The 22485-nt window shown below is 45.4% G+C and overlaps 1 protein-coding gene across 3 annotated transcripts; it reads right to left on the bottom strand.

The window, feature by feature from the left end:
* Window positions 1-7436: 7436 nt before the first annotated feature.
* Window positions 7437-22228, bottom strand: LOC118508482 (spastin). Of its 3 annotated transcripts, XM_036048298.1 has the most exons (6): window positions 20802-22228; window positions 12993-13163; window positions 12154-12639; window positions 9369-9613; window positions 8423-9296; window positions 7437-8345 (listed from the first exon to the last, which is right to left on the bottom strand). In XM_036048298.1, the coding sequence occupies exons 1-6, from the start codon at window positions 21541-21543 to the stop codon at window positions 8182-8184; spliced, it is 2682 nt and encodes an 893-aa protein (XP_035904191.1). In that variant the 5' UTR covers window positions 21544-22228; the 3' UTR covers window positions 7437-8181. The 3 variants fall into 3 exon arrangements, with proteins under 3 accessions (XP_035904191.1, XP_035904192.1, XP_035904193.1); XM_036048299.1 differs by lacking the exon at window positions 12154-12639; XM_036048300.1 differs by lacking the exon at window positions 20802-22228 and having other exon boundaries at window positions 12154-12695; window positions 12993-13133.
* Between the last annotated feature and the right edge of the window lie 257 nt (window positions 22229-22485).

The raw sequence follows: 22485 nt of genomic DNA, 5'->3' as shown, positions 1-22485 counted from the left end.
CGCTAGCTGCTACCGTCGGAGCGACAAGTGCAATCGCAACACTGGCTTCGCCGGTACCCTCGGTAATGTTACTATCGACGTCGTCCACCAGTAGTAGTAGTAATAGTAATAATAGCTATAATGATACCATCGGTATGGCCAACCATTCCCATCGGGCCACTGCCGATGGTCTGTCTCCGTCCTCATCATCGTCGACACTGGTCAGTGGTGGTTTTATTTCGTCAACGTCAACCGGCCTGATGCCGATGATTTCAACAACTCAAAGCAATGAACCCTATATCAGCAAACGTGGAAGCAGCGACGACGGTGAGCTTCCACACTCTAGCTTTACTCAAAATGATGAACTAGCCACAGGGACAGGAGCAGATCGAAGCGAGGAAATAGTGGCAGCACCACCAACGTTTGTTGAGGAGGAGAGTTCTGCAGCTTCAATTCCAAGCGGGACAATCCCTGACGTTTGTACAAAGCATGACGATGAGGGCGCTAGTGTTATTACCACCAGAATTTACCCCGGTCGACCATTGCTAAAACATAAGCTAACATTCAATGACGATGAACACGACCCATCGTCGACGACGACAAAACCCGCGAAAGTTCGCTTAACAGCGCATGATGCAGAAACGACCGTAGAAACGTACGGAGCTAAAGTTTCAGCTGCTGCGGCCGTTGGGGATAGCGGTGTAAGGGTAGAACGGCAAGACGATGCTGTTGCGTGCAACAGCGGCTCATTTACCACTAACGGTGCAGGTGACGGACCAAGCCCATCAACAGAAGACTCACCGACGGAAAGGTGCAACAATATTCGTATGTAAATGCAAATGGTTCATCAAACGTCAATCAATTTTGGATAAGCGTTTTGCCTTCGGGCGTCATCATTCCCGCGTTGTGACGTAGCGTCGTCGCAGGGTGCAATTCGAAAACACATCTACAGCTGAGTTGAAGAAGCCAGTTTGATCATTAAATCTAGCTGCATTCATGTTAATCAATGCAGCAGCGCATCCGTTTCGTCTCACATCAAAACTCTAGTGCTGAAACATGAGCGCAAGGCACAAATTCCATTTTCAATGCAGAGGCCACCTTAGGAATGCGAGATTCTTGAGCTCCTAGCGAGCAAAAATGGCAATGATGTTCCTCCAAAACCAGATATGAAAACCAGTTACTAGAGAAGGGAAGAGATGGAACGCATTTTTTTTTTTGGGAAGGGCCAGAGCTTCATTTCCTTTGCCGTTGTATAATTCGCCTTTGATTCAGCAGCCAAAAAAGGGCGCGGTAAATTTCGGTATCTCTTTCTGATTTTTTTTGTTAGTTGCATACTAATGGGAAAACGATTTTTAAATCCGTATGCTTGCCTGGGGGAAAAGCATAGCACAACATCATCCCCTCTTTTTTTAAGTTTTTCATTATTTGGCAGTAGCGCCCTGTTGCGGTTGAAAACAGGGAACTGACTAGACCGTGCGTTTTGTTCTATTACTCACACTAAAGGATGTTGCAATGTGCGTTGCATGCATACGGATGAATTTGCACGAAAGCTAACGTTGCTGGTGGTGGTGGTGTGGTGTCAGTAGCACCATGATGACGGTTCCGGACGCTAGAATGTTGCCCACCTTAACCAATCACAGGCCAGCTGGCGGTAGAGTGATAAGGACAGCGTGGACGGAAGGGACAAAAGCTTCGAAAGGGAAGAGGAATTGGCGGTGATATATTTATTTATACCAACTTAAACGCACAACATCAACAGCTACGAAACAACATACCTCCTCTTTCGCTAGCGAAGAAACGACGCATAGACACATGGTTTAGAACGTTTGGATGTGTGGATTGTGGGGTAGGTTTAGAAAGGGAAAAACAAAACAAAAGCAAACAAAAAAATCGCCAATCGAATGAACTGCTGTTGCGTGGTGGATAAACAATAGAAACCCTACCTATTGTGTGTGTGAGTCTAGGTTGCGCGCGTCACATGTAAGTTATTAGATAATACAGCGAAGGATTCAACCTATAGAGATTCTGTGGACGAAGGATCTGGTTGAATGACGAAGAAGAAAACAGAGAAAGAGAGCGAGAGAGAGCGAGAGTAGTATAGGAAGGATGATTTGACCGGTGGCGCAAACACGACGGTTGTAGGGCGGGAGGAGTTTGATAGTTAAATAAAAGGAGGAGGGAGGAAAGAAGCATGGAAGAGTTGTGACATTGAGACGGGGACGATCGCCGCCGACGACCGCCAAATATCTGTATCGGTGCAACCCTTTTTCCCTCGTCGTCTCTCTCCCCGTCGCACATAAGCATCTCAGGAAAACCGAACGAGAATGGGGGTGGGGGGGGGGGGGTGGGGTTCGGTCTCATTTTCTTCTTGCATATTTCGTTGAGCAGTTCCACCACACAACACACGCCACGCCGGCGAAGGGTTGTTGAAGAAAACATTTCACCTATATGATGTAGTAAGATTGAACGGGCCGGGAAAATAAGTCTCCAAAAATCTTCCATTAACGCACGTGGTCTTGTAAAAGGATTCCCCCCTGGGTGTTTGCGGTTTGTTCGTGGACAAATGTATGTGCGTGTGTGAGTGTGAATTTAAAAATGAAAAACAAACAACACAAAGATATAATAAAGCAAGAGAGAGAGAGAGAGAGGAATGTAAGCAGCAGTGGCCAAATCACTCCCAGTGTGTTTAGTAAAGGCCTACGAAGCGAATGCGGTGTGGTGTGGTGACTAGGGAAATCAAACTGTGCAGCAGCAACCCCCCCATCCCCCTCCCCCTCCCCGTTTTCTGTTGTCTGTAAGTGTAGGACCTTGGTGGAATTCGATTCTCGACTGAAAGGCTCGTGTGCTGTAGGGCTGCAGGCTTATTATGAAACTGCCTCTTTTAACTGTAACGTGTGCAGTGTTGCAAAAGATGAAGGGATGGTGTGTGCTGCTAGTGGGAGCCATCCAGTTGGGACGAGGGTTCGAATCGAATTTGATTGTAACTGTTTAGAAATGCAGAGCTACTAAAAACCCAGTACAGAACAGACAGAACGAGACATCATCGAGAGAAGAGCGTCGAATGTTTGACGTGGGTCGGGTGTGTAAGGAAGGACGATGGGAAAGCAAACCTAGGATCGAAACCACCGTAGTACAGTGGGGGGAACGGTGGGGCAGGATAGTTCTGTAAGTGAAACCTAGCCGGTAAGCGCTGCTGTCCTAGTGTGTAAGTTACTACTATCACATACCGTAAGGCGGGTAGGAATGGGGATGACAGTGGCAAGCAATCGGGGGATGTACCCGGCAGTGAAAGAGAAGGGGTAGTGGAAGGAAGCCAATTATTTAAGAAATTTGCTATTTTCGGTAATGAACTAGTTGTAACTTTCTTGCGCATGTTAGATTGCGGAAGCTACGCAAAAACCCAAGGAGCAAGAGCAAGGGCAAGCAACACAGTGTGTGCAAAAGCAAATGCACAGAACTCATGCATCAACGAGATTGAGAAAATTGAGTGAATTAATATTAAAAGAAGAAGAAGAGAAGAAAAGAGGAAAAACAAACTTTAGTGTAAGGTGTACTCTTTAAGTGGTAAACTATTTGAACTAAGTAAGATAGCGAAGGCGCGGGGGGGTTGGGCTTTGGAAGGGAAAAAAGACATACAAAAGCAGTAAAGAATGGGTAATCGCGGGGGAGATGGGCATGGGGGTCCTCTATTACGACCGTGTGGCGTCGGATGGCGGACAGCGCATGGGTGGTACAGGTACAACGAAAGCAACACAAAACCTTAAACTGTTACCGTCTGACAGCCTGCCGTTACCTGTTTGCGGGGAAAACACCTGAAAACAGAGAGCCGTGGAGAGGAAGGAAGGGAGGAATGGAACACGAGCAAGACAGGAATGGAAAGGATAGAGTTAGGATAAGAACATATATATTAGATAAGCTCCATAGAGTACGTAAGATTGAAAGGTTTGCGCAAATGTGGAGAGTGGGAGAACTGTGTGATATACAACAAAAAAGAAATGCAAAACAAAATTGAAAACTTAAACAAAAAAAAAACAAAGAAAACTACCACAAAAAATGAGAGGAAAACAAAAGTAAGAAAATGGAGACGCAGCGCGGTAAACAAAAAAAGAAAAGCAGAGTTGGATAACGACGACCGAATCAATTATATAGTTATTTTAAAAATGAAATAAGAGAAGAGAGAGAGAAAAAAAACTAGTGAACCAGCAGGGGCAGAAAGGAAGTAATAAACGTGTGTAGGGAGGAAGTGGAAAAGTTGAGTGATGAAGAAAATGGATACAAAAAAAAAAAAACAAAAATAAAACAAAGAATGTTTGTTATTGCAAAAGAAAGGGAAAGAAAGCGTGTCAGTACACGGGTTGTATTTGTTTAGTTTTCTGTTGGGGATTATCGTTTATTTGCCACACTTTTATGAACTGTACTTTGTGTGATTTGTGTGTAGTATTGTTGAATTGTAGTCTTGTGCGCCCCCCTCTGTTGGATTGTGTTGTTTGTAGGGATGGGCAGTTCCGGGCCATTTGCCGGATCGGTTCTGCCCGGAGCGATCCGCCGCCGGAGTCGAGTCCGCGCTTCGGTTTTTTATCCTGGCTGGGGGTTTATGTGCAACGCCATATGAAGACCGGCACCGCACCCTGTGGCAGGAAACATACTGATCCCGTATGACCCGTATGAGCCGTATGGTCTGTGAGGTAGGCGAAAATACACCATTACCGAAGGTAACACTTGCATTACCAAAGCAAGGTATTGCTTGCATTACCAAAGCCGAAAAATCATTATCAGCCCCTTCACAATAAATCAGTTAAAACTTATGTATCAACAATCAAGATCAATTAGAGAATCAAGAAAAAAAATAGCATCAAAACAAACTCCGGACTCGTTTTTGATTCCCGAACTCGTTTTTGATTCCCGGACTCGTTTTGATTCCGGAATCATTTTGATTCCGGACTCGTTTTTGATTCCGCGCTCCGGATTCCCGTTCTGCTGCAAATGTATGTGTCGTGCACACTGTTCTGCGTTATCTCCTTTCTTCTTTGTCCTTGCCAACCGGTTGCTTGGTGGTATAATTTGCGGGTAGAATTTTGGAGGCGGCGGGGGTTTCCTCTTCTTTTTTTACTTTCGATTACTGTGTGTTTCTGTTTTCATTTCGCAGCGGCTGCTTACTTAAATTCTGGGGCGGTCCGGTGGCCGAGGCGACAGCGGCGCCAGTCTTAACACGACAGGGCCGGGGTTCAAATCACATCCAGACCGCCTCCCCGTACGTAGCGCTGACTACTTTACTCCGGATAAAATTAAGTCATAGAAGAGCCAAAAATGGCAGGCCTCTCGAGGTTGTAGTGCCAAAGAAGAAGAAGCTTACTCAAATTTGGCTAATTTGTTTTGATGTATAAACTCACACCTTCAAATGATTTTAAGTCCATGCCATTTTATAGCTCCTGCATATATGCTTTCTATTCACTCGTTAAATATGTTTCCGGCCCCTATTGATCAAGCTCGATTCTCAAATTCAGGAAAAAAATTGAAACAAAAAAAAAGTCTTTTGGTTTAAGAGACTTTATTCACTTTGACACAAATTCCATATCGGTAAAAGACTCGAGAAGCCCCCACCCCTCCCCTAGGATCTTTTGTGTGCAGCACTGTAGCCTGTCATTGTTATTGCACAGTGGGATTTTTGTATGGTCATAACTCGTTTCATATAAACATTGTGCATTGTTCCCTAATACTGTTACTGGACAGCGAGTAGAGGAGCATGGTAATATACAGTATAAGAAGTGATTTGAAATTTTATTACTCTTATTTTTCCTCCTTCTCTGAATATATATGCCCGTTAACAAGTATCCATCGAACCAATGTGCCGTTACAGTCCGGGAACACCGTGTATGTTGTAAGCTTGATTGGTAACCCCTAGCGTGACCAAAAATTAGTACATAGCTCCTGTAAGCCAAAAAAAAAAATGGTCAGAATAGAGGGAGGGAGATTTAATCGTATGATAAGCAATAATTTATTCGACTTAATTCAACCATTTTTGACCACACTGAAAGCACACTGTGACGCTTTCGCAACGTGTGCTGCGGATTGCATACATTCAGGCGTAAATCCTACAGTGCCTCACAAATGTTATCAGGGAGGGGGGGGGGGGGGGGCTTCTCGAGTCTTTTACCGATAACGCAGAACAGTGTGTACGACATACATTTGCAGCAGAACGGGAATCCGGAACCAAAACGAGTCCGGGAATCAAAACGATTCCGGAACTGGTCGGAATCGTTCTTTCGGATCGGATCGAACACATCTATATGCTGGATCGGATCGGAATCGGAACCGGAGCGCCCATCCCTAGTTGTTTGCCAAAAAGCAAGTGTTAAAACGATTTTACCTTCCCTGCTACTGCTCGGCAACATGTGCAACTTCAAGAATGATTTACCAGGTTTTGGGGGCGAGGCTTATGCTACTCAGAATAAAGGGTTTTTGCACTACTACTATTCCCCCCTATAAACTGCACGAATATTTGCTGCGTTGAAGAAGAAACGGGAATCCTACTTTGAAATACTACGGCTGCCGACGTAAACCACGCGTCTCTATTGGATGGAATGAGCTGATATTTTGTTGCGAGAACAAAAAAAAGATCCAACCAGGTGGTCAACGGAAAGTGGCAGCCTAATTCAGGGTGACTTGAACGCTAGCTAAACAGAGGGAGAACAAGACCTGCCTAAATGGCCGTGATGCTAGCCTCCTCTTGGTGTTTGTACAAACGAATGCTTGGCTTGCATCTCTCGGCAATCTCACGTTCCAATCGTTAGTTGTAATGCATTTTGTATTGTATGTCTATAGACGTGTGTTTCGAACCTGTTTATGCTAAAAAATTCGCACTCTCCACCGTCGATATTGCTACCCTCTAATATCGACCAATTTGTGTGTGTGATTGCTTGAGGCATTTGCATTTGGCGTACATGTCTTTACAATGGTTCTGTTAGTGTGATTATCTCGGAAATATACTCCTGCGGTCGGTATGAGTTAATACACTATCGATGCCCAGCAACGTCCACCTCTACTCCAGTGGAATGTTTACTGCCTCATATGGTGGTGATGACATTAAAAAGCGATTGATGAGAGGTTTGATTTAGTTTCATTATTTGCTATGTTTTGATTTTGAACCGAATGTTCAGGCTTGTTCGGTTGCAATTTCAAGGCAACTGTTTCATGTTGAACAAAAAACAAAAATGAGACAAAACACTTCTTCCATTGTGCATCAATCGAACTCGCTGGCAGTAAGGCGTCGGGGTAATGCAGCACTTTAGCTAAAGTGCTGCTACTTTTGTGCATTTAATATTCCATTGGTATGTCACATATTGGAAGTGAGGGAGGCAAATAAAATAGCGAGCAGCAACCTCTTTTCGTTTAAATCAGAACAATTAAAACTAAAAATCTTCGTTTGAGCATGGGTTTTAAATAGAAAACAGCAATACATCAAACGCTTTTCCGAGGTTTTCTTTTCATTTTTACACGTGCACAACAAAACAGCTCCTTTTCCACACGTACATTTGCAATGAGGAGCATCAAAACGGCGGCCAATATTGTGCTAATAGGCGAAGAAGCAAGTGTTCTGTACAATTCCGAATATCGCAATATCGCTTGTTGGCCTACTATAGGAAGTTACCAGCCGGTTCCGCACCTATCTGGCTTGCCCCTCTGCAAGCCATCAGCTCCTTTTCGCGGCCTTTTGAGTGTTCGGTTTTGCGGGTTTTGTTATTTACGCTTAACTATACCTTTATAGACAGAAATATACATTCGAATAAACTAAACTAGGCGTCAGGAAGCAACCCGCACCTCAATGGTGCCTTTGAGTAACGAAATTAGCACGAAGCGAACATAACTAGTATATATATAGCGCACACGTAATAGCTAATAGTCTCGCTGGTTCGCATATACCTTTCGACTATTCACAACCAAAGCAACGCAACGATACAACAAAACACAAAAACGGCTTTCAACTCGCCCTTCATTCGGTACCACCACTGGTTTCAATTATGCGTTCAAAAACGAACAGAACAACGACTGTTCGGGGGTCGTTTGATAGTAGAAAGCAATGCAGAAGCCGTCGTGTTAGGAGGAAGTTGTTGCGTCTGGCTTCTCTTATCATCTCTTATCATGTGTGGCCGGAAGCGATGCACCACTCGCACGATCCTTCCGCCCTTTTCCGATGCCGGGAGCTTACAGCGTAACGTCACCAAAGTCCTGTAACCACTTCTCGTACGCGGCTAAACTTTGCGGTGCCACCGAGCGCCTGATGCGTTTGAGCGAGTTGTGAAAATCGCTCTCCCGGATGCTGCGCAGCTTGGTCGGATCCATATTTTTTACCTCTTCCACGTTAAGCTCTGCAAAACATCGATGCAATTTAAAACGTTACATTGTGCAAACGGTGCGCGGGGGGTTGTTTTTTATGATACAATACCTCGTATCGGTTCCAGCGCGGCATCCCGCGCCAGTGCCGTTAAATCCGATCCGGAGTATCCTTCGGTCAGCAGTGCCAGATGCGCCAGGTCCGTATCGCTTAGCGGACTGCCCTGCTTCTGCAGCAATCTTCGCAGCAGCAGCTCGCGGGTATCACGGTCGGGCAGGGTAACGTACACGCGCTTCGGAAACCGGCGAAGCGCAGCCTCGTCCAACTCCTGGGGCCGGTTGGTCGCCGCCATTACCACTATTTTGTCCGCCTCCGTGTTCGCCGGCAGACCATCGAACTGTACCAAGAATTCGGTTTTCAGTCGGCGGGTCGCCTCGTGCTCGTTGCTGCTACGCTCGGACAGTACTGAGTCGACCTCGTCGATGAAGATGATCGACGGTTGCAGTTCGCGTGCAACGGCAAACAGCGCGCGGACGAGCTTTTCCCCGTCACCGACGTACTTGCTCGTGAGCGTGGCAGCGGAGATGCTGAAGAAGGTAGCCGAACACTCAGTGGCCACCGCCCGGGCGAGTAACGTTTTACCGTTGCCTGGTGGGCCAAACAGAAGCAGCCCTTTGGCGGGCGTTCGCAGCCCGGTGAAGAGTTCGGGCCGCACCGAGGGCAAAATCACCATCTCCTGCAGTGCCTGTTTTGCGACCTCCTGGCCGGCAATATCCTGCCACTGTACCTTGGCGCCACCCTCCACGATCTCGTCCATTATGATTTGTACTAGCTTCGGTTCAACGCCCTTGACGGAAATTTGTGGTTGCTGCTGTTGCTGCTGAGGATGCTGCTGACCAGCGAGCGGGGTTTTCGAGCGTGGCGGTGGCGTATTCTTGCTGCCATAGCCATTGCTTGCCTTGCGTACTGGGGAGCTTCCAGGGATCTGTAACACACGGGGAGAAGCGGTTATTTAAACGACCGACCGTGTTTAGAGGGCGATCATGCTTGTACCTACCGAAAATTGCCGTCTGATGGCAGGCGGTGTTGCTGCCGGTTTTGGCACAATTTTTGGCACGCCTGCACCACCGGTGTTGCTTCCGTACGTTGCTCCATTCGCCAGTCCGCCGGCAATACCTCCCGCTCCGCTGCCGGTCGGTGTCGTCCGGGTTCCGCCCATGCTTCGTGGGAGGGTTTGTGATTTATTCATCACCCCCAGATTGCCGGGACGCTTGTAGCCGACGGTTAATTTCCGCCCGGATGCTGTCGTTTACAACGATGACGGCGACCGACACACCGTGTGCCGGCGTAAGGACGAAAGGAAAGAGACAAAAAAGCAGTTGAGTAGAACGGCATCAGGCTAAACCCCTCTGTCTCCGGAGAGTCATGTGAATAAGCGCCTAAATGCTACTTTGGCGAAAGGTAAAAAGGGGAACGGTTGGGGAAGTTGTATAATTACAAAGCGGAAATCAAGGTTTCCGCGTGTGGTGAGTAGGTTTAGCCAAACGGAAAGGATTGCGTATTTCTACAGTTTGGTTTAACATTATCGTACACACACGCACAAAAAAATGGATACATTTGGCATGCAAAAAGTGAACTAAGCAAAATAAATTAAATGAGTTTGAAGGATTTAATGATAAATAACTCGCTGGTGCGCTTTTGATGACTCGCAGCTGTAGATGGGTTTTTGGCTTGGGGCAAACGACATGGAATATGAGCTATGAAAAACGACTTTGTCCTACATTAAAATAGTTAGCCTACAATGCTCTTATTTGCCTTTGTCATAATATCTTGATATCGGAACGACTTGTCTAATTTGAATATATTTCGCATGGTCCATAACAGCGCATTGTTCAATGTTTCATCACTTTTTTGGGTAAAAGACTCGAGAAGCCTCCCCCCCCCCCTCTAGAATCTTTTGTGTGCAGCACTGTAGCCTGTCATTTTTATTGCATAGTGGGATTTTTGTATGGTCATAACTCGTCTGATAAAAAAAAAACATTGTGCATTGTTCCTAAATAATGTTACTAGACAGCATTGTAAAAAAAAAGAAAAAAAATGCTAAAAAGATTTCGCTAAAAAGGTGGAGGGGGGAGGGGGGGGGGCTTATGCGAAATCCATCCGTCAAAAAGATTTCGTCTCCTCGAGCTGAAATCTCGGAAAGATTTCGCTTCTCTCTAGCCCGCTCTGTCACTTTCCATGCGTTGTCATGGTAGTTTTCGGTTGAAGAGAGAGATAGCATGAAGTGCTCTGAACAACGCGGCTAGATGAACCGAAATGTTTTTGACGTAAAAATTTCGCCAATCCCCCCCCCCCCCCCTTTTAAGCGAAATCTTTTTGGAATCACGCATCATGTAGCCTGGCTTTAAGAAGTGATTTACAATGTTATTATTCTTATTTTTCCTCCATTTCTGAATATCTATGCCCGTTAACAAATATCCATCGAACCAATGTTCCCCCAAATAGCCAAAAATAATGAAATCGAACTATCGTGCTGCTTGAGGGCTGCTTAAAGAAAAAACGTACCACCGCCAAACTTTGAGGCAAGTTAAAAGGAGCGTGGAACTTGATGGAACTATGAAGCTTTTCTACTTGCACTTGGCACTCGATGGAACTATGAGGCTTATTTATAAACCATGCATAGTGTTCATCCGAACTATGCGGCTTATTAAGAAATGCATGCGGTACTTCATGGAACTTTATACCCATTTAAGAGCGAAAGATGGCCCTTCAAGTTGTTTATAAGGCGTGCTTAAATTATGCGTGAAATATTTGAGAACGAAGACGACTGCGAGATAATCGATATTCCAATCGATATATCTGACAATTAGTAGTTCGGAAGATGATCAGCAGATTGAAATCCCGAAACAGATGCCTTGCATGAAAATAAAAAGCACATAAAAACTTTCTTTAACAGCTCGATGTACGAAAGTTGCTTAAGGCCCGGTTAAGAGTACGAGGAACTATGACGCTGCTTATCTACTGCAAAAGGCGTATAAGATCAGCGATCTTTAGCGTGCTGAAATTAGCTGCTTAAGATAGTTTGGCTTATTGGGCCGTTACAGTCCGAGAATACCGTGTATGCTGCAAACCTGATTGGCTACCCCTAGCGTGAATAAAAATTAGTACCTAGCTCCTGTAAGCCAATATAAATGGTCAGGATAGAGGGAGGGGGATTTAATCGAATGATAAGCAGTATTTCATTCGACTTTATTCGAACCATTTTTGACCACACTGAAAACACACTGTGAAGCTATCGCAACGTGTACTGCGGATTGCATTCATTTAGGCGTAAATCCTACAGTGCCACACAAATGTTATCAGGGAGGGGAAGGGGGGGGGGGGGGGCTTCTCGAGTCTTCGAGAGTCGAGCCCTTTTTTGCTTTTACTGAATTTCATTTTAGTCTCTTTCATAAGATAATCTAATAATGTTTTGAATGAGAAAATAAAAGGGAGATTGTTACCGATACTGGTTTGAGGCGGAAACGTGAAAACGAGAGTCCTCTGGTTCGAGTGCGAACGGAGGCCCTTTATGATAATGATGCTCACAGCATCGTTAAGTATGTTTGTTTGCTGTTGCTCCCATTGTCCCCATCACCCCTATAAAGCTGTGTAGTAAGTATGCTACAATGGATCGTATGCTGTGTAGTGTTAAGCACTGTTATGCTCCGAATGCCTATATAAAACGCTTCTCTTCTCTTCTTCAACTTTTGCTACTGATGTCTCGTACACAAAACCAGTTGTCGGTGGTTCGTGTACTGTCTCTGTGTTAATGGCCGTTGTTGTTGCTGTGTTGAGCTTACCTTCGTTGTTGGTTTGTTTAGTGGTCAATGCATGTGACGGTTCAACCGCCGACACTGTCGTTGCCGTCCTTGGCGTCCCTTTGGACGTTACCGTTGGAGCAGTGGATGATCCGTAAGTGGCACAATTTTCATTAAACGATACGATCTTGTTTTCGGTATTGTACAGTTTTGATTTGGCCTCCCGATAAGGCCCGTCCCGAACGGTGGAGCTTTTCCGGGTGCTTGCTTCATGCAGACCGGAGGGAATGAACATGGGCATCTTAAACTTTCGCTCGTACGTTTGCTCACGACCGGTAACGTTTTTCGCGGACGACGAGGACGACGACGATGATGATGGTGCACCACTGTGGGCGGTGGTGACGTCCTCTTCGGGACTAAGTGTGAACGTGTTCTGACGCCTGATAGGGGAATGGTGGTGGTGCATATGATTTTGCTCATTTTGTTTGCTTTCGATCAACTCAAGTCGTTTGGCTTCCAGCATAAGTTCTGGGAGGAGAGCGAAGGAACGGGAAGGATAACGTAAGACAAATAGCTGACGACAACTTAAAACCAATGCAAACAAGAACACAAAAAAGAAATAAAAAAAAAGGAAATGAACATAAATAATTTCATGCAATCATTCTCTCATGCTTTTTGCTACTCGCTAATACCGAAGACAAACCTAACGTACTGTACATTAATAGTGCATAATAAGGCAAGGGTTTATCTACATCCTTTACAGCTCTCGTAGGTCAGAAAACGCAACAGTTTACAGTATTGAAGGTAGCTGTATGAAAAAGGCTAGACTTGCCACCTCCAGAAAGTGTTCACGTATGCATAGACGAGTTTACACTACATACCCAGGAACTGCAGCCGGTCGCGTGCCATCGAGAGGTTGGTTTGCATTTTATCGTGCAGACGCTGTGCCCGTTCCCAGACTTCGCCACGGCCACCCCAGCACTCAACTGCGATGCCACGCTCTAGCTCCAGAATGCCTTTCCGGTAAAGTTCGATGGCCAGCTCCTTTTGATCTGCAAGGAATAAGGACAATAACTATTTTTACAACTAATATCCTAGATTCTATTTGCTATTATGCTACACTTTATGGATTTTAAACTAGATGAAGAAATCAACTGTTGCTTGTGGCTTGCAAGCGTTTAAAATTTGCGCCAAATACCCACAACGTGACTAAACCCTGTTCACACTACTCTTCTTGCAATTATGCCATTAACGATCCTAAAGCTAGCTTTTCGTCTCCTTCCGATGGTAAGTGAAACGATGACAAGAAAGCCACCACAAGCACCACCGAAACATGCGGTATGCATTTTGGCACACCACCATCGAACTCGCTGAGAAGGTTTGCTGTTTGACACACACACACACCTTGCACCCTACATTCCATACATCGATACAGTATTAAATATGCATTACGACATGAAAGCTGGCCAAGCTCGTAAGCAAAACATTTGCGGTTGCAACATTCTATCTGGCAGGACTTATCCACTCGGGAAAGTACGTGGGCAAGGTTCGAGGGTTGAACCTTCGACAAACGGGTCCGTTTTTGGAAGATTCTTTTGATGAATTTTGATGCGTTGATTCGATTGAATTAAATACAAAAAATGTTTCAAGAAACAGGCTTTTTTCAGAATAGTGTGGCATCTTAGACAATAGCTGTTGTAGTTCTATTCATAAAGAAGCTGTGAATTTTGTACAATACAAAATCTTCTTGACCCTCTTGGTTTGCCATTTCCGCGTAAATATTCTCCATCTTCTTGGCCTGTTCAGAGTAGAGGTCACGGCGCAAAGCTACATCCGATCTCCGACCAGAGAACTCGTTTACGCTTCATGCCGACCGGGTCGCTAACAAGCCCCTTCCTGGTGGGGCATAAATCCGGGATCCTCATCACGTGCCTCCCCGCTCGTACACAACGCCAAAGATAGTAGTTAACACCATCAGACGAATCAGTGTGCGATTCGATCGTATATACTGTGTACTGTTGAAGATTTCTGGCATCCTTGACTTGATTTTACCAGTAGTCCGAAGAGCGGATGGGATAATGCTGTTCCTGCCGAGTAGACGCTGCTGTCTTTTAGGCTGGATCAAAGACCCATCAGCTTCATCATCTTTACCATCAATCTACCAATTCATCAACTTTCCATCAACATCAATTTATCAACTGCCATTTTTGGCTCTCTTGGATTTGGTGGTATTGATGGGATTAGATCTCCGGCCCTACCGTTTATCGCCTCGGCCACCGGACCGTTTCTCATCAACTTTACTATACACAAAATATTTTCTTTAATTAAACTAAATCATATAGTTATTTACTACATCAGATGCAGTTAATAAACGCCGGTTTGTCAAAAGAGTATCCAGTTTAATAATACTCTTATTGCAGCATCAAAACTTATCACCGTCAATATAAACTAGCGTTAGTTACAAACACGCAAATAACAGGATGCAGCAGACTGGAGCGCCTCATCACAGCCGAGGAAATGTGTCAAGCACTATTTTGCTGCTACGTCAGCTGGAGAGCTTTGTAGAGAGCCGACATCGTTTTAGCATCATACCTGTACATGGAACACACATCCATCATGCATACACGAGCGAAAGGATGCTGTCGCCCAAGGATAGCGCATAGCGCGGTGAAAAGCTGCTGACAATTTGTCGACACAACGCTTGCAGACACGTTGGCAACACGTCGGCCGGTTGGTGCAGTTTGGAGGGAAGCAGCACTAAACGGTCGATTCCCCGGTGACTAGAACGGTGCACAGAAGTGTGCTGCAAAATGTCTACCGAAAGGCTTAAAATGGGAAGTGCTTCAAGCGGGAACGTGTACGAAAAGATGCCGATGTAACGGCACACTTTTGACGGATTCACACACAAACGCAGAGAACGATCAAGCAATCTATGTCTGCAATAAATATAAGTACAATTGAATGGATTAAGTTATAAACTATCGCAGACAGGTACGTGCAGCAATATTTTGCAGCTTCTTCTTCAGCCCTACGTACGGGGAGGCGGTCTTGATGGGATTTGAACCCCGGCCCTGCCGTGTGAAGACCGGCGCCGCTGTCGCCTCGGCCACCGGACCGCCCTTTGCAGCTAGTACTTGATTAATTCGCGATTTTGGGCGTTCACACGTGCCAGGGCCGGGGTTCAAATCCCATCCAGACCGCGTCTCCCCGTACGTAAGGCTGACTACTTTACTACGGGGTAGAATCAAGTCACAGAAAGCCAGAAATGGCAGGCCGAAGGAAGAAGAAGACGTGATTAATTCTACTATTTTAGGAAGGCAACGCCGTACCATACGCTCTCATAAACCAAACAACCCCACAAGCATAGTTTCCAATTCTAAGAAAGCATACTGAAAATTTGTCTCAAACTCGTTTTTGAAGTGAGCCTTCTGGAAAGGGGGGGAAAACACAAACTCGCCAACCAGCCCACATTCAGGCTCAACTAAAACTTTTCTCCACCACACGTGCTACATACGGCGGGTACTACTACCAAAATTGGGAAAGCCAAAAAGGATTCTTTTAATGCCGCATTGTAAGTCCTGGCCCGCTGTTCGTCACTGCAGGATCGAGACGAGAAGGTTTCGATTGGCGTGCTAAACGAGTTGGGGGGTTGTTTTTTTTTCTTTCAACCTATTGTGGCCCTTTTGCCTGAGTTGCCACAACGTACCCATCGGCCGTGGTCGAATGAAAGCTGGTCATCATCGGCTGCCTATTGTTGGATCGAAAATTTATTGATTGATCAGCAAGTTCGAGGGGATTTGGGAGTTCTTCACCCACCACCAACATTAACAGTGCTGAAGCTAGCTCGAAATGTAAGAAATTTGTTAGCAATTCTTAAGCGTGGGCATATGCGCGATGTTTGCATTCCATTGGCCAGCATTACACATCCCTTAAGCATCGCGACATGGTGAATTAATTTAAAATTAATTTGTTCCGGATATTAAAACTTATTAACAGCATGGCGGGAAACCGAAGTGACTCGGACAAGTCACTGTGTATTTCAGGTCCCAGAGCAGCAGAGCAGAGAGATGTATGAATTTCTGCACATTTTAGCAGCGTGTCATTGTCGTGCCATGTTTGCTTGCGTAATGTTAATAATCAAACAATTACACCTCCCACTGTATCCTTCCCTCCTCGCCAGTTGGACGTTACTTTGCTTCGGTTTTGTTTGCTTTCGTTCTTGCCTCATTACCGGCAGCTGGGATTTTTTGGACGCAGGACAACCGATAGGCAAGACACGAAGGAGCAGACTGGCTGAATTATGCGCAGAATCGAAATCATGTTCATCGCTACATTGCTTATGTGGTGAACCAGGGGCAGCAGCGTAGGGCAAAAGAACTTTTGATGATTTTTGCGACCAGTGTAAAAGGTCGCACATGTAAGCAGGTGTGTGCGGAGTTCGTACGGCTTTGGCGCGTATGGTGACGAATCAACCATTTAAGAATCGAAAATGGAAAAAAATAAAATAATTGAAAGTAAACATACCCATAAGTCAATTCTACTTTGGGATGGAGTAAGCATCGAATGCTGCTTCTCGAAAATGGAAAGTTGATTTGTTTGGGGAGGTGGGCTGGATTCATATTGCGTCCACACCTACACAAGCCGAGTCATGAGTTTCATTATGGAAAACGACACGATGCGACGTGTTTCAACCTGCTGAACGACACTAATAGCCTTGTAGAAAAAAAAGCTGAAGAGATAATTCTAATAAGTCTAAGGCGTTAGTAACGTGCATGGTTGAGAAATAGAGAGGTTAGTTCATACAGCAGAGCTCTATATTTACTATATTTAACTGGCAGACCCTCTTTTGTGAACCTTTTGCTGTATCCACTGGCCACGCATGCACTTGAGCTAATATCTCGTGCTAACCTTGTTACCATTATCGGGATGAAGCTTTAAAACAGGTCAACTGCAAGGATGGTATCGTCGAGCACTTGCAGGGAAAGTAATCATTCTCCACCGTAGGACTATTCCAGACAAACGTTGCGTGGCAAAGCAAGCGTATAATTATTGTAAACCATTGTTGGAACGGAATTGAACAGAACACGAACATGGCGGACATGGCGATTGAAAGCGCCAACATTTACAGCGTCCCATGAAACCTGTCGCGACGTTGCCTTAAACCCTCGCACCTAATCCACTACAACTACGCCGAGGACTTTGTCCACTTTTAGGTTTTCAGGAAGAGAGGGAGAGAGAGAGAGTTCACACCGTGTGTTTTACCACTGCGAGCATGATGAACACCAGACCTAAGACATCCTGAAAGTCTCGTCGCGTGTAAACTCGAATAAACCTTCTACATCGACCTATAGAGTGATGCCGCTTTCCATTGGGGGAACATATTTTGCATTCAATGCACGTTTGACGGCGCACATGACAACGAACATGAACGATTTTTCCCCTTGCTTAGATTATTCTTCGCCCTTAAGCGAGGAAAGGAGAAAGGCTGCCCTTAAAATATGTAACGTATGTGCAGGCGCTAGAACCGTACGCCTTCAACCACCCGCATAAGTTTTGTTAGAACAGAAATTGATTAAACTTACAAGACCGTACCGATCGATTGCGAGCCGGTAAAGCACCGCAGAACGATTGTCGTTTTGGTAAGGAACATTTTATACCACCGTTTTGGGGTGCAGCTGAATCGGTATGATTTATTTCGTTTTCTTTTATTGTGCTATGACAACATAACTGCTGTTGTAAATGTGTTTAAACATCACTATCACAGATATTTTCGTTATTAAACAGTGCAGGCAATATTTCCATAGCAGAAACCCTGTGTGCTCGGCAGTGCGGATAAAACGACTCAAATCCTTCGTTAATCCTTCCATTACGGTAGTCTCACCCTTTTTACCCTAATGGGTTCGTCTTTCTGTGCTGACCAGCCGTCATTTCAACCGCACACTCGTACTGATTTTTATATAAGACAATTTTTATACCGTCCCCCCCCCCCCCCCCCCCTTTTCCAAGAACCACGTTTTGTCGCAACGAAAAACGGCGCTTCTTGGCGAGGCAAACACAGGGGTTGAACTGCTATCGATTATGCCTTGGATCGCACCGTTTGGTGCCCCTCTATGGTAACAGGCACGGTTTATTTAGGTTAGCAGCGTGTGGTGCGTATAAAACCGTTTGTGGGTACAAGAGGTTGTTCTTTTTTTTTTAATATTAATTCCGGAAGCCATCAGCAAGACTTCTCGGTGAGACCCATAAACGGTGCCATAAACGCGGTGGTTGTAGCATCACCACATAAATTATCACCTAGAACGAGGAGCTGTTAAGAGGATTCGAATAACCGGAAGGAAATAGTCCATCAATTTAAAATTTGATCAACGCTCGTAGATAAACCAGCTAGCGAAACGTGGATCATTACAATTTGCTTATTTGCTTTAGCTTTAACGTGCTGCGCTGCATTTAACCGGCCGTCATTGGAAAACGTCGGAACTGGTGGAGCAGGGATAGAATGCAGGTAGAGTGATTGAACGACTGCATTGAATGTGCATGTTAATGTTTGCATCGATATTCGATTCATTGCAATGTGCTACTTCCGCGGGTTCTACACACCGGCACGAACTGGGTGTGAATGTCCAGGTGTAAACTTCAATTCGATGAAGCATAAAGGACGTGCGGCCAACAAAAGCGCACAGAAGGTGCAATGAACTCTTCCTATGGTTATCGGTGTATGCGGGGAGCAGCATTTATTGTTTTCTATTGTAATCTGTTTCAATGTACCATACGGGCCTCTGGTGTATGCATACTGAGCATCCCCGGCTGTACCAGTAATTGTGGAAGATAAAATTGAGTTTTCTTTTTTTTTTTAATTTATTGGAAAACTGTGGTTAAACAGTTCTATTGCTTTCCATTTAAAAACCAGACAAAGGATAAAGAAAACATACTTTCCTAAATGGAGTGTTCTTCAACAAAACGCCCCACAATCGAAATAACTCAGCCGTACCTCACGCCATTACCTCAAGTAACAAGATTAATTTTTCATCGGCATTCGTCTGGATGTATTGATTTTTTATGTCCTACTTGCATGTTTTTTGTTCGCCGTCTTCCGTCTAGCTGTGCCATTTAAATGAAACCCCTTTACCACCGCACAAAACAGACCATTCCTGTTGGTGCCAGCCGTTCGTTAATGTTGGGATAGGGCAAGGTTTAAAAAATGCTCCCGGTTTTATGCGTGATACGGTTCGGGCGGCTTTAACATGCATTTCTAATCACAAGGTCTCAGCGCTTACATTGCGTGTAATTTGCGCTTAAATTTAAATTTACGTGACACATTCTGTTCGAGGCCAATTTCTTCTATTTCTCAATTGCTAAAAAACGATATGGCAGCGGCCGGTGATGGATTGTGCTTATTAATTCCAAGTTCGCTAAATTCAAGGTGAGGGTGATTTTGTGACTAGCCGTTGAGTCATCGTGCGAGCCAGGGTTAAGAGACAAGTCACACGAAAGGCGTACCGTGCCATGTAAGGTCCTAAGTGAACGACCTCAGGAAACGTTCCAAACAGGTAATTTGTATAATGTTGCTTTTAGCATCACCTTGAGAGCATGGTAGGTTTGTATGCTGCCCCACAGCTGGGAACATTTATACCGTCACCTTTTTCAATCCATCCCAACAGGCAGCAAAAGCAGTTTCTGCCAGAGACGTCGAGCAAAAGTAAGACATTCAATTACTTACCAGCTCATTTCTAGCAGACAATAATGGAGGGGAAAAGTTGTGCGCCGTTGTTCACCCTCATCGTCGCCCCCGTACCAGGGCGCATCGCCTGCCATCGTTTGTGTTGCGCTTTGCAGTTTAATCTGCACCGAAAAAGTGCAACGAAAAACTAGCCAAGGTGAACAGAAGAATGGCACGGAGCGCAGGGAGGAAAAGGACACACATTTTCCCGGTGTCTACGTGCCTTGGAAATGAAACTTTCTCCTACCTCTTCGCTTGTGCTTGTGTTGTAACGCCGGGACGCCGGGAAGCCGGGACGCAGGAAGCTTTATGCTGTTCGGTGTGCCAGACGACAAAAGGCACCATTCCACAACTTTATGCCAAAGGAGAAAAAAGTTTCAACCACTATTGCAAATAACACGGCTAGCACGGAACGGTAACAGCGTGGCAAGAAGTGTAAGATTAATCACATCCTTCAAGGCTTAAGGAAGAATATTTTCAGTCTTCCCTTTGGTTTGATGACCAATGGGGATTTTTCCTTGCCAAGGCTTAAGGAAACATTCGTCGAACAAAGAGCGAGCGGCGCTCCCTGTCAGGAGTTAGCACCACCCTGGAACAACTGGCTAGACGACCATAAGCAGTCGCAAATTGTGCGCAAAGGTGTGCAAAAACCGGTCCATTTTGCCTGACGACTTTGGGTGACATTTTGCACCGAAATAGTAAAAATAAATTGTGGCAAAAACACATTGACAGTCTCAACCTGCGACGGAACGTTAAATATTTGCGAACAAAGTCCATGTATGGACAACAAAAAGCCTTCGCTTGGCCAATGCCATTTGCGGTTGAAGGACATCAAGGTTAACAGTTGTTGCTTAATTGCGGCTCGGCTACAAATGTTAGTGACATGCTGAAGTGGATTTAAGAGGATTTCTTTAAAATTGAAATAATTAGCTTAAAAATGTACAATAATGCCTGTGAAAAGGGGAAAGCTTACCTTCGTTGTCCTCATCAATTTTAAGAGCCTTTGAGATGTATTCGAAAGCACGCCGATGGTGGTGCTTCTGCTTGGCCAACAAAGGATCTCCGGGCCCAACCTGACTCCCGCTTGCCGATCGCTGGATTGACATTTCGCGACCTTCACTGTGGACCAATATGCCACTCTGTGAGGACTGTAAAGGGTGTGCTGCTTGCTGGGTAGAATCTGCTACGCCGTGCTGTTGCTGGTCCTGCTGCAGTAGGCTATACTGATGTTGCTGTTGCTGTTGCTGCTGCTGCTGAAGCTGCTGAAGGTGCTGCTGCTGTTGCGAAGTTGTGCTGTGGATGCTGTGACTGCTGTGACGGTGATGGTGGTGATGATGGTGTCCGTGATCGGTATTTATCACGATTTCGAGCCCGCACTCCTTCTTCACCGGTTTGTACACAACTTTCGTGGTGAAGTTGTAAACGTAGCGGAAAACAATAAACAACTGATACAACAGCGAACGCAAAACGTTGAACACAAAGATAACGGGAAACGAAATGATGTAAAGGTTTTGCTTATGCACCGAGCTGCCGTCACATCGTTTGGCGCTCGTATCGGTTCCGCCTCCTACGGGACTTCCGCTAACGCTTCCGCTGTCCAGATTGCCGGTCTCGCCGTCGTCGCTGGCGTCGTGTTGCTTGCTGATGCTGCCGGTGCGAGCTTTCTTACTGGGCGACTTGCCAGCGGTGGTTAATGTGTATTTATTTCGAACCATCGGTCACACGAGCGCGTCGGTATCGTGCCACGGATCCCTTTACCCTACTCTTCCGTGGCTCGCGTTGAGATGATTCGATTTTGATAGACGGGCGAAGGTAAGGTACGACACTAAATCTACCACGGTTGCAGATAATGTGGAACAAACTAGGGCACAAACTTATCCGCTCGACACCCATGTAAGCGCGGGCTAGCTTTTCTCGTACCACTAGACAGCACACTGTGAACGGCTTCTATGATGCTAGGCTGCACGTAAGCACTGCTCACCATAACGATAACATACGAAAACTTACAGTGGGTAACCGTACCCCGGGGGCGAGAAACACAGTTGGCGTACAATATTCGGAACTCTATCCACAAAACAACACTACACACACGCATTGGCGCACATGACATACGCACAATCACGCACGGGGGTGCCCAAAGAGCACTACCATCTAAGAAACTTGAAACGAAGTTACGACAGTGAAGGCTACACACCTGCAGGGACTAACCTTTAGCTACTACGATAAGCACTACTAGTTGCGTTGGAGAAACAAATCACTACTAGAAGTCATCCCTTGCAGATGGTTCCGCGTGTGCCTTCTACAGAATAGACACACAGGGGAAAACGATGATACAATTCACGCCCGTGACCGAAACAAAGAATGCCGTTTGTTGTTGCTGTTCGTGCACGACGTTTCGTTTAGAGCTGTCACTTTAGCTTTAGGGTCGGTTACACCTCCATTGTTTCATACGCGAGACAACGACGTGATATTGGGAGAGGAGAATCTAGTCTTCGTCAGTTTCTGGAGGCACATAGCCATATACCTTTGGCTAAATTAACAAATGTGATATTTGCATGCCTAACATGGAGTGGGAAACATGTATGAGGCCCAAATTATGGCTATTTCGCACAAACAAAAATTTTGTTTGGAGCAATTTAGCAATACCGTGTAAACTG

The sequence above is a fragment of the Anopheles stephensi genome, chromosome 2, assembly GCF_013141755.1.
Source record: "Anopheles stephensi strain Indian chromosome 2, UCI_ANSTEP_V1.0, whole genome shotgun sequence".
NCBI lineage: Eukaryota > Metazoa > Arthropoda > Insecta > Diptera > Culicidae > Anopheles > Anopheles stephensi.
Note: the sequence above shows the minus strand (reverse complement) of the source record. Positions and strands in the feature narration are given on the sequence as shown.

Bases quoted from the DNA above. Each gene is read 5' to 3' on its own strand.
- LOC118508482 (XM_036048298.1), bottom strand. From the start codon at position 21,543: ATGGTTCGAAATAAATACACATTAACCACCGCTGGCAAGTCGCCCAGT. The intron at 12,640-12,992 runs GTATGTAGTGTA...CTCTCCTCCCAG, and splicing joins CGACCGGCTGCAGTTCCTGG to AACTTATGCTGGAAGCCAAA. The intron at 9,614-12,153 runs GTAAGCTCAACA...TGTAAACGACAG, and splicing joins TAAACAAACCAACAACGAAG to CATCCGGGCGGAAATTAACC.